Source organism: Centropristis striata, chromosome 9 (assembly GCF_030273125.1).
Source record: "Centropristis striata isolate RG_2023a ecotype Rhode Island chromosome 9, C.striata_1.0, whole genome shotgun sequence".
Classification (NCBI taxonomy): domain Eukaryota; kingdom Metazoa; phylum Chordata; class Actinopteri; order Perciformes; family Serranidae; genus Centropristis; species Centropristis striata.
Window position 1 is genome coordinate 39,622,021 of NC_081525.1, and position 17,195 is coordinate 39,639,215.

The 17,195-nt window shown below is 35.7% G+C and overlaps 1 protein-coding gene across 2 annotated transcripts in view; it reads right to left on the reverse strand.

Annotated features, from left to right (window-relative positions):
• The window catches only part of mast3b (microtubule associated serine/threonine kinase 3b), a 51,830-nt gene extending 35,722 nt beyond the window's left edge, over positions 1-16,108 (reverse strand). Inside the window, exons 1-5 of one of the 2 annotated variants that reach the window (XM_059341319.1) lie at positions 15,921-16,108; positions 9,772-9,860; positions 4,883-4,955; positions 1,467-1,487; positions 276-354 (exon numbers count right to left, since the gene is read on the reverse strand). In XM_059341319.1, the coding sequence (XP_059197302.1) occupies positions 276-354; positions 1,467-1,487; positions 4,883-4,955; positions 9,772-9,860; positions 15,921-16,006 (348 nt within the window). In that variant the 5' untranslated portion in view covers positions 16,007-16,108. The remainder of the gene's footprint in view (positions 1-275; positions 355-1,466; positions 1,488-4,882; positions 4,956-9,771; positions 9,861-15,920) is intronic. The other variant, XM_059341320.1, reaches the window with a different exon arrangement.
• Between the last annotated feature and the right edge of the window lie 1,087 nt (positions 16,109-17,195).

Below are 17,195 nucleotides of genomic sequence, written 5' to 3' on the forward strand. Positions count from 1 at the left end.
ACACACACACACACACTGCTTTATCTCCCTCATTAACATGCATCCACACAGACTGTGTGTAATACTTCTAACGCTGCTTCCACAGACTGAGAGAATGACTCACTCTAGCAGATGATGGAGGAAAACAATTAACGGTTTGTCATCTCGGGCTTGGCATCATCCGCCGTCCCTTATTGCATAAACCAATGTGCTATTTGGGCTGAACGAGGTGTTAGAGCCGCCTGGCCGCCATCATCGACCGGGGGAGAATGTTGACACGGTGGGGGATTACTTACCGAGACGGTGGAGCTGGGCGGGTTGGTGCCATAGCCAGACGAGGGCAGCGATGCCAGAGACCATCTCCGGCCCTCGGCTCTGAGAGAAACAGACATGTGTGTTACATAAGCCTCAGAAGAGCTGGCATTAGTTAGCATTTCATATGTGAAAGTCATTGCATAACAGGCGACGGAGGAGTCCTGTGACTACGAGAGCATGAAATTAATGTCTCTTTATTCTAAGCATATATAACAGGACTCTCTGTGTCCTCACTTGGTTCAGAGACAGTGGTGGTTCTAGACCAGTTTTACTGTGGGGGCCAAGGAGGGGCCAGTGTTTAATCAGAGGGGCACATTAGCACATGAAAAAATGGCAAAGATGATATTTAAGCATTCAAAATCTTTGAATGTCTTGAAAAAGACACAAAATGACCAAAAAAGACACAAAATGAGAAGACAGAATAACCAAAAAAAACCCACAGAAGACACAAAAATGATAAAAAAAGATACAAAATGACTAAAAAGAGACACAAAATGACAAAAAAGACACAAAATGACCAAAAAAGACACAGAATGAGAAGACAGAATAACAAAAAAAAACACAGAAGACACAAAAATGACAAAAAAAAGATACAAAATGACTAAAAAGAGACACAAAATGACAAAAAAGACACAAAATGACCAAAAAAGACACAAAATGAGAAGACATAATAACCAAGAAAAACACCCCACAGAAGACATAAAAATGACAAAAAGACACAAAATGACCAAAAAAAGAAGACACAAAATAACTAAAACAGACACAAAAAAGACACATAAATGGCACCAATGACAAAAAAAAACACAAAGACACAACATAACTAAAAAAGACACAACAACAGACAAAAAAATTACCAAAAAAAGACACAAATGACCAAAAAAGACACAAAATGACTTAGAGAGTTAAACTATTATACAATGTAACATTCTGGGTTCCTTTTGTGTACAATGAGATATTGTTTGAACAAAAAAAAGATTAGAATTGTTCCATTGTTATAAATTGATAATTTTATTATTAATTTGACACAGAGGCCCCTGTGTAGAACCGCCCCTGTTCAGAGACGCTCTTTAATAGCACCACATCAAAAAACACCTTATCTAGGAGGAGGATTTGTTGTGTGAATAACAAACATAAAACAACAGACAGGGTGCAGGAATATTAAAAGAAGCTACCTGTCGGCCCGAGCCAAGTGACTGAGATCACGACAGCAACAGAGAAAGAGAAAAGCAGAAGAGAGTTTTTAGTTTTCAGTGAGTTTGGGATCTTGTGGAAGTGATCCTGTGACCTCTGGCATTCAGCTGAGGGATTAGAACTGACAATGTTGCCTTCCATGCCAGCTTTCATTTGCCCAGATACAAGGAGTAGCAAGTGCACTAAATTAATTTGAGGATATAGTTTACATAACAGAAACAAATCTTCACTTCAAAGCAGAGCAGAGAAGGGATTTTCTCTCCAGTTTGGATTCTGCAACAGCAAAGATAAAAGATAAAACACACACCAAGGCTGAGGTGGAAAGAAAAAAGCAACTAAAGGTTATGTGTTATAGCATTTGTCATGTTTGCAAGCAGAGGAAAGGATCAAGTTATGAACATATGAACATGGACACTCACAGGCTGAATAAAAGCTCAACAGCACCAGAATATTCTAAATTAAATCTATTTGCTGTGACAGACAGAATGATCAAGATCTTGAAAGACCGATTTGTTAAATAGATGAGGACAACTTCAATAAATCAAGGCCTCAATGAGGGTTTAAACTCTTCTTAACCTTTTCTACTCTCAGTAGAAAAGGTTTGGTCATGATCATTTAAACAGAAGAGTCTCATTCAACACTGACATATAAAATAAAACATTAAAAAAATACAGGCTTTCTGCAAAGCTTTGAGTCTTAATTGCTGCAGAACTACAGATGATGGACACCTGAGGAAGATTGTGATGAAAACAATTTTATATTATGTTATATATATTATATATATGTTCCTTAGCACAACAGGTGATCCACGGCTCAAAAAGAAGGGTTGCCAGATTGCTCGTGGCTTGGGTTGTCAAAAATAATGTTTATGTTGGGTTTTTTAACACTACCCAAGAGTCAGATAACCTAAAAATATTGTCGTCTTTTTCGTTTTTCACATATATTTTTATCATACTTTACAATTATGTTACTGTCTTTTTTACACTACATTGTCATTGATGTTATTGTTTGTATTGTTTTAATGTTTCTTTAAAACATTTTTTACCCTCATGGTATCGGAAAAAGGTATTGAGTATCAAGTATTTTCCCGGTTATCCATATTGAGTTTTTATTCTAGTATTGTGACAACCCTAAATCTATCATCTCAGTGGTAAGAATGAATTTAAAGTCTGTTTTTCCAGAGCTGATGAAGGAATAAGCTGAGGCCACATCACTTCCTTCTGGTCTGTGTTGAGAGTTACACATGCACAGTGGCAGCAGATTAAACATGACAATTAACTTTAGTCTTTGTTGTTATTTGATAACCACGAATAAAAGAAAATATGTGTGTAGAGGCAAGTAAACATTGACTTTAGGCAAGTAGATTTCTGGCCCACTTGCCCGTCGGGGAAAACATTTTTTAAGGATTCAATATGATGTGCTTTACACTAATTTTCTAAAACGTGTTGTGTTTCTTCCAATATGGAATTAAAGGATGAAGCAGCTGAACTGCTTATGAGTCTCTAACGACTGTTCTTAGGGCTCCTCGAGGTGCTGCCTCACTTCTAGGCTGGAGCGACACAAGCGTGTTACCATGGCAACCAGGTGGAGCGATGTGTGAGTGGGCTTCGGGGGTACCCTCTGTCTACCTGCAGGTGTGAGTCAGCTACAGTCACCTGGTTCTCTGCCTCTGGCCCAGCACACACACTCTCCCAGGAAGTGTGATTACACATTAGCTTCATTTCATTTTAGAGGTTTTTTATTTTGATTTTTTTCATTTGAGTTCACAAGTCAAATTACAGTGGTTGATAGTGTGTAAACAAGAGCTACTGTCGTGGAATTAATTTGAAGATGTATTAAAATATCTGACATATAGCAGTTTAAATATACATCAAACATGTTTTGATAAACACACAGAAATCTGACCAACAGTCACAGTTTCTTTAGAGGAAACTTCTGCTTGATTGAGATGTGAACAGCTCTGATTTAGGAAATCCCAAGTGTGCTCTTATATCTAAATTAACTTAGTTCCTGTAAATTGACACCAACATTTTGTACAGGGCCCTAAAAATGTATTTTGTTAGCAGCGGCCAGAGAAAGAAACAAATAAATAGCAGCCAGTAGTTCAAGTTCATGATCTCCTTGCTCTCTGTGTGTACTCACTCAGTTTGGGGTAAAAAAAAACAAAAAACTAAATGCTGCTGTTTGTTTAAAAAAAAAAAAAAAAAATTAAACTTCAGAATTTGGCAAAACAACGAAAGTAACAAAGCTAAACTCTTTGTAATTTAACACTTTATTTGACTTAATTTAAATTAATTTCATTTAGTTTCAAAGTAGCTTTTTATTTTTATATTTATTTATAGGGTAAATATAAATTAATTACAGGGAAACTAGAGACACGGTTTAGCTAAAATAATTAATTTCATACAATTGCTCCTGCAGTCTAACCTCATTTTTCAGCTGCACAGAAGGTCAGGTGCACATGCAAAATGAGAAATTTACACAGTACAGTTTAACATAAATGTGAAAATAAAGTTTCCGATTTTATATATGAATATTAAATGAAAACTAAGTTTTAACAGGGTGCCCCAAGAGGTTTTACAACCTTTTTAATATCACCTAGGATTAAATTTAATGCCAACTTCAAGCTCCTCCATGGATGTAATGAAACACTTTTTAAGCCTTAAAAAAAAAGTAGTACTTCTCTTTATAGGATAACCCTATAACCCTGTATGTAGAAACCAATAACATATTGATCTCAGAGAAACTTTATAGATAATCATTAGAAAACCATTAAGTTATCATTAAGTATTAAAATGGATGTTTTGATCTTATTGCCCACTCCCTTTAGATCAGGGGTGGCAAACTCTGGCCCGCAGTGTAATTTTATTTGGCCCGTGAGCCAATATCAAATTATTATATTATTATTGTACTATAAAAGCTGACCCACCGGTATTATATGCCGCATTTACCGCTAATACAAGATTTAATATTGTTATTTTATTTTTAAATGAATTAACCTGTTAAAAAACTTTATTTTGATATTTAAAATCAGAAGGATGCAAATGGAAAAGAGGCATACGATTTTTATTTAATTTTTATTTAATAAATTAATGACATTGATTTTTGTTTTTTTATTTGAAATTTGATTTTGCATGTCTGCACTATTTAGTTATATATTGTATGTTTATAAGCGTTGCTGGTTCCATATTTAATGTTAAAGCAAAACATGTTTGGTATATATTAAAAGGTTTATTTGTTCAATGTTGGCCTGCGATTTTATTTTTAAATTTTAAGTTTTAAATTTTGGCCCATTGTATATTTGAGTTTGACACCCCTGCTTTAGATGCCTTAGATGTGACTAAACTATTTTATGTCTCCACAGTGAAAAGCATTGAAGCCAACAGTGCTGACATACCTTCGGGCAAATGGAAAGTTGAGGCAGGTACTGGTGGACACATTTCGGGGGCTGTCCAGAGGGCTGCTGGCTGCTGGAAGAGGAAAAAGACAAAGTTTCTAATGATGCCATTCACAACTGAAACAATAAACTTGTGAAAATAGAAGCGAGAAGACCACATGGTTGCATTTACAAGTGAAAACGTTCCAGAAACTATGACATCATGTCTATGCAGTAACCCTCAATCACTGCAGCATTACCCAGCAGCTCACACAGCTCCAGCATATCATCTTGGTATTACTTCTCCAAACATTACAGCACCGATCAGCCAGCAGCAGTAATTCAGTCTGGAGGTCTGGCTCCACCAGAGACTGAGGTTCGTTTACATCCAAGTGGTTGAGTACCAATTAAGACACAAGAGAGACCCAATTAGATCCTGACTGCACTCTGTGATTAGATAATCCTCGCCATGATTGAGTTCAAAAGGGAGCACAACCACATACTGCTGCTATGAGGAGCTCTTCAGAAAAACTCTTTTCATAGAGTGCAGCTGCTTCATGGCATTAAAGGGCTGCAGGCTGTCTGAACCACTGATTCACAAAGCTGGAGGACACAAACCGTTTCATTATGTTAACCCTTTCTCTAGGAGTAGAGAATCCTTCAATCTGATATTCACTCGGAACATTTCCAAGTCCAAACTGATGAATTAAAAACTAGGGATGCATCAATCAAACGTTTTTAGTCCCAATACCGATACCTGGGCTTTGGGTACCTCCCAATACTGAGTACCATTACAATATTAATTTTATATTCTTTCAAGTGAAGGGCAACAGCTTGACAAAAAATATTGCTTTTCTAACTTTGCAAAAGAAAATCTAACTACATATAAATACATAGCTACAAATTGAGTGACATTTAATTTACTATTAAAATAGTAAATCATGCATCTTCAAATTCTTCAAATTTGAGTGTAAAACTTTCAATTGCAGCAACAAATGTTCAGAACTTGGAAAAGTATAGTGAACCCTTTGAAACTCCTTTTTTTTAAAGATGATAGATAGATAGATAGATAGATAGATAGATAGATAGATAGATAGATAGATAGATAGATAGATAGATAGATAGATAGATAGATAGATAGATAGATAGATAGATAGATAGATAGATAGATAGATAGATAGATAGATAGATAGATAGATAGATAGATAGATAGATAATAATAGTAATAGTAATAATAATAATAATAATAATAATAATAATAATAAATAAGGCCGGTATAATAATAATAGTAGTATATTACAGTATATAGTAATAATAATAGTAATGTCAGCATCAAATAAAGTTGAATCTCTTTTGAATCTCATCTCATAAAATGTGATCTGATCTGCAGATCACATTTGGGCGTTTTTTTTATAGGTCAAAGTAGCTCAACAGGTTATGTTTTGTTATAACTCCTGACTCCAATTAACTCTGAATGGAGTCATTAATCATAATCAAGGGTTCACTTACTTTTTCCACCAGCACTAAAATTATGTAATGGATGTGTTCAATAAAGACATGAACTATTATAATTGTTTGTGTGGTATTAGGTAAAGCACGTTGTGTTTTTCTATACTCTATATCAGCTATTCTCAACCTTGGGGTCGGGACCCCAATTGGGGTCGCGAGATGATTTCTGGGGGTCGCCAAATCATTTTGGAAGTCAGCTCTGTCTCCACTGTGTTAAAGTGTTCATGTGTTAATGTGTTTTTGGTCACTTAATGTCTTTTTTTTGTCATTTTGTGTTTGTTTTTTTGTCATTTTGTGTCTTTTTTTGGTCATTTTGTGTCTTTTCTGGTCATTTTGTGTCTTTTTTGGTCATTTTGTTTCCTTTTTTGGTCATTTTCTGTCTTTTCTGGTCATTTTGTGTCTTTTTTGGTCATTTTGTTTCCTTTTTTTGGTCATTTTGTTTCTTTTTTGGGTGATCTGAACTGTGCATGTGAGATTCGGTTCAGTGAGCGGGGGTCGCGGACAACATACATATTAAATTGAGGGTCGCGACTCAAAAAGGTTGAGAACTACTGCTCTATATCACATTTTATTACAAATGAATGCAGAAAACTAGGTAACTTAAAGGGTTCACATACTTTTTCTTGCTCCAGTATTTATATAGGAGTGTCTTTGACAAACCTGCGTGTCCTATTTTAATGACTCAGGTAATGGCTACTGACCCCCGTTAATCTGAACGCGTCTCAATATGTGCCAACCTGAACCTGCCAATGGTGCAGCTTAGTAGTTATAGTTGAACAAGCTTAATCTTGTATTAGTGCTGGTGTGGCAGGGCAAGGTGCCCTCCGGCTCACAAATAGCTCCATGAGAGAAGCTGATACTTCAGCAGCTTGATACATGAGGAGCAGTGATGAGTTCTTCTGCTACTCCTTAAGGAGTCATTAATAAAACACCTGTGCTGCTGTGTATCAAATTCAGAATTCAGAGTGTATATTTACAAAAACAGTTTATCAGTTAAACATCTGGGTTTTATATAACTGTGAAGAGGTTCTTGTCCTGTGTATGGGTTCACATCAAGCCTGTTTAAAGCTCACAATTTCATTTTGAGTGTTTGGACGGGTGAGAATGACATCATTTTAGCCACAGCCAATGGTGGTCCTCAAAAAACCTCTTGTGAGATAAAGTTAGCAATTTCACTGGACAACTTGGCTGTTTAATGTTTAAGTGGGATGGAAAAAGCCACTATGGAAAAGATTGCTGCTGCTGGTTTCAGAGAAATTTTGGTTTTAAGGAAAAATGGTTTAACTTTGACTCCATCAGACCTTTGGATGAAGAACATGGTGCTCAAGGAATTTAGCATTAAACAGCATGATAAGACCAAAGACAGACCCTACAAGAAGTTAATGGGAAAAAAAATCACAAATGTTTCAGCGAGACTTTTCTGCCCAAGAGTCAAACTTCACAAAGTTTGTGAAATGTTGCCCCTGTGTCAAATTAATAATAAAATTATCCATTTATAACAAAGAACGACGGAACAATTCTCACCTATTTTTTGTTCCAAAAATATCTCATTGTACACAAAAGGAACCCAGAATGTTACATTGTATAATAGTTTAATTGTGCAATAAAAGCTTGTGTATATAAATATATATATATAAAAAAAACATAATTCTTACTGTGCTGCACTTTCAAAATAAAAAAAATAATTGTGCAAAAAAATGAGAAATGTCATTGCTGTACAAAGATAATTGTTATTGTTAGTAAGTCTCATTGTTTCAATCAATGTTTTTGTATCTTCCAAATATACTTCAATGAGATTAAATCAGGACTAAAAACACTAATATTTACTGCAGCGTATCTTAACTTTAACACTTATCTGCTCTACTCTACTGCCCTTACTTTTTAACTACGCAATGTTTGACTTGTGCTTTTTATTATTTTATCTCTTTTCTTATCCTGCTGTATCTTATTTTATCTTATTTATATTTTAATTTATATTTCCCTGTTTTAATTGACTGTTGTTGCTGTTTTAATGTGTATGTAAAGCACTTTGAATTACCCTGTGTTGAATTGTGCTATACAAATAAACTTGCCTTGCCTTGCCTAAAAAAAAAAAAAAAAAAAGCTCAAATAAAGGCTTTGAATGCTTAAATATCATCTTTACGGTTTTTAAAGTGCCCCTCTGATTAAACACTGGCCCCTGCTTGGCCCCCACAGTAAAACTGCTCCAATTTAAATCTACCTATTAATACCAAGGCACCTAAACAAATGAGGAAGACGCTGACACTGATCCTGACTGATTCAAAGCAGTATTCCTATCTGTTCTAGTAGAGACGTGCAGTACAGCACATATGAATCCATCCTGCTGAGTTAAAATAAGAAGAGCTGGCAGCAGACTGGTTTCACCAACAACCACCTGCTGCCACAAACATCTCTGACAAAGCATTCAGTCTGACAACACAATGAGCTGCCTTCATGTTGACATGTTCCTTCAGGGCACAATTAAAAATACAAACCAGAAAGTCAAGTTTAAAGGTAATTAAACACCAAGGTAGCAAGATTCTGCAACAGATTAAATGTAAACGAGCACAATGCACGCAGGTATTTTAGCTTTGATGTGCACCAGCAACAGCACTGCAACAAACTTCAACGTCAACTTGTATTTTTTGGCCTAAAACAGTGATTTAAGTTGGTAAAACTTGGAAATATAAATGATTGACATTTAGGGCAATAATTTAAGTTAGCACAACAAAGGAAGCCAGTTGTCTGCTCAAAAACAAGTTGGTGAGTTGTTGTTACTTATATCTTTAAGTTGGGGTTCACAACAAGGGACAATAGTTCTGATAACTCTTATTTCTTTGTTGGGAAATGCAGGAAAGCGGTGAAATTCGGTCATTAGCGAAAGCTAGCGGCTAACTGATGCTAGCGGCTAACTGATGTTTGCGGTTAACTGATGCTAGCGGCTAACTGATGCTAGCGGTGCTGCTTGTTACAGCTACAAGAGTAGCCATTAGCGTATCAATGCTAACTCAAAATTGTGGTCGCAACATTAGCTGACATTTCATAGCGGCGTTACAATCGTGCCAATTCAGCACATTGCAGAAGTTAGCAGAAGTAAGGATTAAAAGTTATTACAATGTGAAATTATAAGTTAGTACAACTTACAGTTGACTTGACAAAAGTCTGAATTCAGAGTTAAGCAAACTCAAAAACAAAACTTAAAATATTTAGTTTAATTGTCCAACCAAATTTTATCAAAGTCTGTTGCCTTGAAATTTAGTTAGAGTTCACCCAACTTTTCTTTTTTTGCAGTGAGGTTGATTGGCCAGTTCAGTGCTTTGCTCAATGACACTGCAGCTCAAGCAGCACTCCTGTTGGAACCTGTTGGGATTAAAGGGACCAAACATAGCAGGAGATCTTACCGGTGTGCAGTGAGAGCGGGGAGAGAGGTCGGGACAGCGTGGGCGACGGCGTCCCCACACCGAGGTTCTTCCTGTTGCTGCTGCGACAGCTGGAGGGGAAACAGGAGAAAATGAGTGTGAACCAAGGTTATTATAGTTAACGAAAACTAACGAAATAACAAAAACTAGAATTGAAAAAACATTTTCGTTAACTGAAATAAAAACTAGAGTTTTTTAAAAAAAAGATAACTAACTGAAACTGTATTGTGTGGTTACAAAACTAACTAAAACTAACTAAAATTATAGTGAAAATGTCCTTAGTTTTTGTTTTTGTCAACTTTTTTCATTCATAATTCAGTGTTTCTATTTGAACATCAACACATGGTGAATATGTTTACTGAGACTGGGATGTTTACACTAGAACCAAAATTCAAAACACCCAGAACTGTAAGAGTTAATAACCTTATTGGGGCTGAGATGATAAACCAAAGGAAATAAAGGAAACATTTATTATGACCTCTTTGAATCTGGCACCCAACACATAGCCCATTACAAAAAAAATAAAACTAACACTAAAACTAATAAAAACTAAACCAAAACTAGAAAACTCACTCTAAAAACTAACTAAAACTAACTGAATTTGAAAACAAAAATTCACAACGAAATTAAAACTAAAACTAATGAAAAATCCAAAACTATTATAACCTTGGTGTGAACCAGACTCATCACACATCCGCATCTCTCAGCACTATTCATATGAAAATGTCTCTGTTGTAGTTTTCATGGCATGTGAGCAAATTACATCTGTTTTTACATCACAGTGGAATATTTGTTTATTTGTTTATTTATTAAGGATCCTCATTAGCTGGTTCCTTAGTAACCAGCTAGTCTTCCTGAATATACAGCAAAACATATTCTCAACATATCAAACATTTACAGGTAAGGTCAATCACAATTAACCTAAAAAGGAAAGAAAAGGTAGGAACATTTAAAAATGTACAGCTTGTATAAAATAAGATTTCAGTTTCTTTTTAAATACCTGTTTACTTTCAGTGCAACAGAGGTAGTGAGGCAGATTATTCCACAGAGTAATTGCTCTATAGCCATAAACCATTAAAAACACCAGCGCTTTTATTTTAACAAGCAGTACTAAAAGTTCTCATTTTCTTACTTCTTCTTTAAGTTGATATTAGAAAACCACTTGTTTTTATCACAAAATGGTCCATCTAAGTGAAACTGAAACTCAGTGTGTTCCTTTATTAAGCTGACTGGAATCATTTTGGTTTCTACACCTATAATTACTTTTTTTGCTTCATGCAACGCTCCAGCTTCTGTTTATATCTAAGTGTGTGTGTGTGTGTGTGTGTGTATATTGAACAGCAGCTTGAGGAAACAAAAGACATTTTATTCAGTGTAATACCGGCAGATCAGGAAGACACTTGACCTCTTAAGGAACAGACAGACTGTGATCACTAAGCTGTAACTGTAACTGAATAAACCTGAATAACATGACAGCACATCCTTGTTTGTGTGCCAACCAGACGAACACCAACTCTAACTGGGAGTGGTGGAAACAGGCGGGGAAGTCCAGTTCTGTGTGCTACTGTTTACCATCCTCACTTCATTTGTGATCTATTCAAATGTTAAAATAAATAGCAAATAGACCTTTGTGGAGGTAGATAAGATCGCTAGATTAGATCGGTTTGACGTAAAAGAATCGGCCGATCACTGATCCCGCAAAATTAAGGAAATCGGTGCCGATTAAACGGCCGGCCGATCGATCGGTGCACCTCTAACCATAACCCAATAAATCATCACATTCAGCTCCACTTACTGTTGCTCATTCATCTCACTTATCAACTGCAAGCAGCCCAAAAGTTTCTGAAAATCCTTTCAACACACTTACAGTTTCTACAGTTACCATAAATACACATTTCATGGTCCGATACAGATGATACTTAGCAAGTAGAACTGAGATTTCTTTGTCTCTGCCCACTGAGATTTAACTCCAGCCATGAGATTATTTCTGCCTTCAGAGCAGCTCTGCCCTCAGAGATGTTTATGTAACTACAACTCTAATCTGCAAGCAAATGCATGACACACCAGCATGGCCGTGTCAGCTGAAGAGAGAACTGATGAGAGCCAAAACACAAAGAGGAAACCTGCTGTCGACAGACTCAAGGCTGCAGGGAGTGTGTGCACCGACAGCAACAGCAGCAGCAACAGCAGCAGCAACAGCAACAGCAACAGCAACAGCAGCAGCAGCAGCAACAGCAGGCCCAGCTAGAGCTACAGATGTCCAAGACTGTGTCAGTCTTTGTGTGCATCAGTGTGTGTGTGTGTGTGTGTGTGTGTGTGTGTGTGTGTGTGTGTGTGTATAAAGGGCGGGAGGGAGTGTTAAATAATCCTCTGGTCCTGAAAAGAAGGGGCAAGCCTCCACCAATAACATTCAACTGAGCAGATTTTCACTGTGACACCGGCTCAATAGATTAAATTAACTAACTATTCTGATTTTCAATCACTCGTTTGTTTATTTTCTAACATTAACAGGTTCCAGAGCCTTAAATATTTGCAAATGTTCTTTGTTTAGTTGCACATACACTACCGGTCAAAAGTTTTAGAACACCCCAATTTTTCCAGTTTTTATTGAAATTCAAGCAGTTCAAGTCAAATGAACAGCTTGAAAGGGTCCAAAGGTAAGTGGTGAACTGCCAGAGGTAAATAAAAAAAGGTAAGCTTAACCAAAACTGGAAAATAATGTACATTTCAGAATTATACAAGTAGGCCTTTTTCAGGGAACAAGAAATGGGTTAACAACTTAACTCTATGGAGTCTTGGGCTATTTTGTCCATTTTTGAATTCTTTTCATGTCTTTGTAAGTCATTTTGTGTCTTTTTTTGGTCATTTTGTGTCTTTTTTTTGGTCATTTTGTGTCTTTTTTTGGTCATTTTGTGTCTTTTTTTAGTCCTTTACTTCAACATAAAATGTGATTTTGATTTTTTGATTTTCAAATCACTCATGCTCAATAAAGAATTTTAAATGTGCATTAATTTCAGAGTAGACTGAGACATTAAACTGCATAATTTTCAATTAAATTCTGGAAAAGTTGGTGTGTTCTAAAACTTTTGACCAGTAGTTTATGTCTAATATGTTTTGTTCTACTGTTGAATAAAACAAGAAAAACCTCAGGACCTGAGAAATCAATTCACTTCAGTGTTGCAATATGTTTTATGATAATGTATTGATTCTCAAAGACATTATTCATTTTATATGAATAGTTTTGGGTATAGAATTGTTGCTGACAGATTGCACAAAAAGTAAAGCTATGATGTTGGATGTTGACTGTGATAGATGCAGGTCACACCATTCTGATTACATAAAGAAAGAGCATTTTTTAGTAATATTTATTGCACATGATGGTGTTTTCTTTATACTAGGACAGTTTTCCTAAAATTAACATTAACATATTTTAACATATTGCCTTGCTGAGTATCACAGTATCATGTTACGTATGATCAGATTATTTCTTATATATTTATTTTCTACATTTTATAAACCACATTTAAAAATTATATCTAAAAATGTATCTAGAAAATAATCAGCTAACCGATCTAGAAAAATATTGGTTGCCCTAAAATTGTAAAAATATTTACAGTTTCTCAAATGTGAGGATTTGCTATTGTTTCTCGTTTATAAAACTGCAAATTGAGTATCTTTGAGTCAGAGTCAGAGAAAACTAGCAATCTAAACACTTCACCTTGGACTCCAGGAGTTTATACTTTATGGGCATTTCCACTAGTTTCTAAAAGTTTATAGAGTATTAACCAAAAAGATAATAATCATTAGTTTAATCTTTAGTCCACAATGAGCAGGCTGCATGTCTGTTTATCCAGACCTCCAGAGTCAGGGCCTCTATCAGACAGAACAGCTGCAGGTTTATCTCCTGTCATCTAACAGTAAACACTAGAAACAATTAACTGTGACCTCCACTCACTAACTGTCACCACACCAATACACTCCAATACAAACAGAGTGGAACCACTGGCTTTCTTCATATGGAAGATCATTTGTCTTTATGTAACAACTACACCTACAGGCTAGCTTTAGAGTATATTATCACACTGTTAAAATAATCTTCATTTTTGTCAAAATTGTTGTTTTTTTGCCTAAATCATCTCCTCATAGCCACCTATGGTATAATCTCCTCCATCCTTAGTTGATCAGATCATGTGATTTTACCCCTTTAAGATCATCACTTCTTTGACAAGTTATCAGTTTAGTTTATCAGTGTTTTATTGTTGACACTAATATTGGTAACACTTTATTTTGAAGGTGACTACATAAGAGTGACATGAGCGTGTCATAAACATGACATGGGATGTGTCATGAACATTAATGACACTTTGAAGTAACATTAATGCTCATGATACTTGTCATGTCATGTTCCTGACAGGCTTGTGTCACTCTTATGTAGACCCCTTCAAAATAAAGTGTTACCATATCTTGCTTAAGTCACAAAGGCATGTTCAAAAAATTGCCTAAGTCATTTATTTCTCTTAAGTTACATAATTTACACACAGTGTTATTATATTACTATGCCAATAGCCATCCTTTGTTACATCCTTTTTGAGTGAAATTATCATATGTTTTATGAAATTGCACTGTCCCCTTTTAAATAAACAAATAATAATATGTTACACTTTTGGCGAAGTTTTTTGTGTTTCCTGCAAAACTTGAAAAAATGAGATAGGCGATTATTTTAACAGGGTGACGATATATTTAACAATATAAACCGTCATAAAGTAGGTATTTATTAAGACTGTTGTATTAGACTGAATTAATTTTAGCTAGGTGTACCTTATAAAGTGGCAACTGAGTATAACTTATATAACATCACACTTTTTTCAAAATTGTTTTTTTTGCCTAAATCGTCTCCTCATAGCCACCTATGGTTAAGATCATCACTTCTTTGACAATTTGAAGTAACATTAATGCTCATGATACTTGTCATGTCATGTTTATGACAGGCTTGTGTCACTCTTATGTAGACTCCTTCAAAATAAAGTGTTACCATATCTTGCTTAAGTCACAAAGGCATGTTCAAAAAATTGCCTAAGTCATTTATTTCTCTTAAGTTACATAATTTACACACAGTGTTATTATATTACTATGCCAATAGCCATCCTTTGTTACATCCTTTTTGAGTGAAATTATCATATGTTTTATGAAATTGCACTGTCCCCTTTTAAATAAACAAATAATAATATGTTACACTTTTGGCGAAGTTTTTTGTGTTTCCTGCAAAACTTGAAAAAATGAGATAGGCGATTATTTTAACAGGGTGACGATATATTTAACAATATAAACCGTCATAAAGTAGGTATTTATTAAGACTGTTGTATTAGACTGAATTAATTTTAGCTAGGTGTACCTTATAAAGTGGCAACTGAGTATAACTTATATAACATCACACTTTTTTCAAAATTGTTTTTTTTGCCTAAATCGTCTCCTCATAGCCACCTATGGTTAAGATCATCACTTCTTTGACAATTTGAAGTAACATTAATGCTCATGATACTTGTCATGTCATGTTTATGACAGGCTTGTGTCACTCTTATGTAGACTCCTTCAAAATAAAGTGTTACCATATCTTGCTTAAGCCACAAAGACATGTTCAAAAAAGGCTTAAATAACATAATTTACACACAGTGTTATTACTATGCCAATAGCCATCCTTTGTTACATCCTTTTTGAGTGAAATGATCAATAAATGTCATATGTTACACTTTTGGTGAAGTTTCTTGTGTTGTTTTGAGTGATTTTAACAGGATATTCCATGTTAATTCCATCTAATTACAACAAAAAAAGCTGCATATTGTGTTTTATATTGGAGGCATTGTCTTTGAGGATGCACATGTTATAATAACTAATATTTCCAGCACACTGTGTGAGTGACTTTAAAGTCATTTCTGGACCAAAATCAACACAAACACAGGAGGATTAACGTGAACTGGAGCAATCGGCTTTCTGAGAGCCAGCTGGCTTAGGTTGAACACACCGCCAAACATTAAATAAACTGCAACAAATACTATTATATATAGGAGAAGATTGTAACGTAACAAAAACCGAAATAAAGAGTTAAACCAGCTTCAGCTTTAACCTCCAGTTACCTTTTGGAGCGCTTCAGCAAGGCTCCCGGAACAAACCGGGACCTGCTCTGGTTCGGCACCGCAGAACAGTGACTCGGATCCGACATGCTGGACGATTTTCTCGCTTTTATAACATAATTCCGAAGTTAATGTTCAAAAAAGTGAAGCTCTCCGCTGCTCCTCCTGCTGCTCCTGCTGCTCCTCTCCCCACCATCGCCTCCTCCTCGCGGCGGATCCTTTTGTATTGTGTCTGCCTCGTGCGGTGCTCCGGCTCCGGGCTCCGTTACATCCTCCGGCCGGCTCTCTGCCCGCCAAACAGCGGCTCCATGTCGGGGTGTTGGTGTGTGTTGTACCGGTAACAGCAGCGGAGGTTGACTTTAGTTTTAGTCCGACAGAAGCTGCTGCTGCTGCTGCGTGTGTCCGTGTGAGCAAGCTGGAGCCTGATGCTGCGTTCAAGTGCTGCTCGGAACCTCTGGCTTCTCACTGCTGCTAAAGCTTGCTGAAGTCCACAGCTGCCTGTCTAACGTTTTTTTTATAACGTTTTAAGAAAGACATAGACTTAAACTGCTCTTTCATTTTTTTTTCATTTTATTAATTCTTCTTTTCGAACCGAAAAAAAATAAACAACATAAACTACAACAGCGTAGGCTAGATGCAGTGGTGGTTCTACACAGGGGCCTCCAGGGGCCACTGCCCCTGTGAAGAAGCCCTTGGCCCCTGCTGTGGCCCCTGTGTCAAATTAATAATTAAATGATCAATTTATAATAATGAACGAAGGCACAATTCTAACCTATTTTTTGTTCAAACAATATCTCATTGTACACAAAAGGAACCCAGAATGTGTACATTGTATAATAGTTTAATTGTGCAATAAACGCTTCTGTAAATATAATAAAAGATAATTCTCACTGTACTGCACTTTCAAAATAAAAAAAGTAATTGTGCACAAAATGAGAAATGTGAAAAATACAAAAATAATACAAAAATACTAAAATAATTGTTATTGTTGGTAAGTCTTATTGTTTCAATCAATGTATTTGTATCTTTCAATTACACTTAAATTATATTTTTATGATTAAAGAAGCTAAAATAAAGGTTTTGAAAGCTTAAATATCATCTTTGCCGCTCTTTTTCTCTGATTAAAAACTGGCCCCTCCTTGGACCCCACAGTAAAATCAGTCTAGAACCGCCACTGACGCATTATGATGCCAGTTAAGTCAATAATGTTTGGAGTGGGGTTTTTTTGTCTTAAAGTAGACTAAATAAACATAATCTGAAGAAATTTTATAATAATTT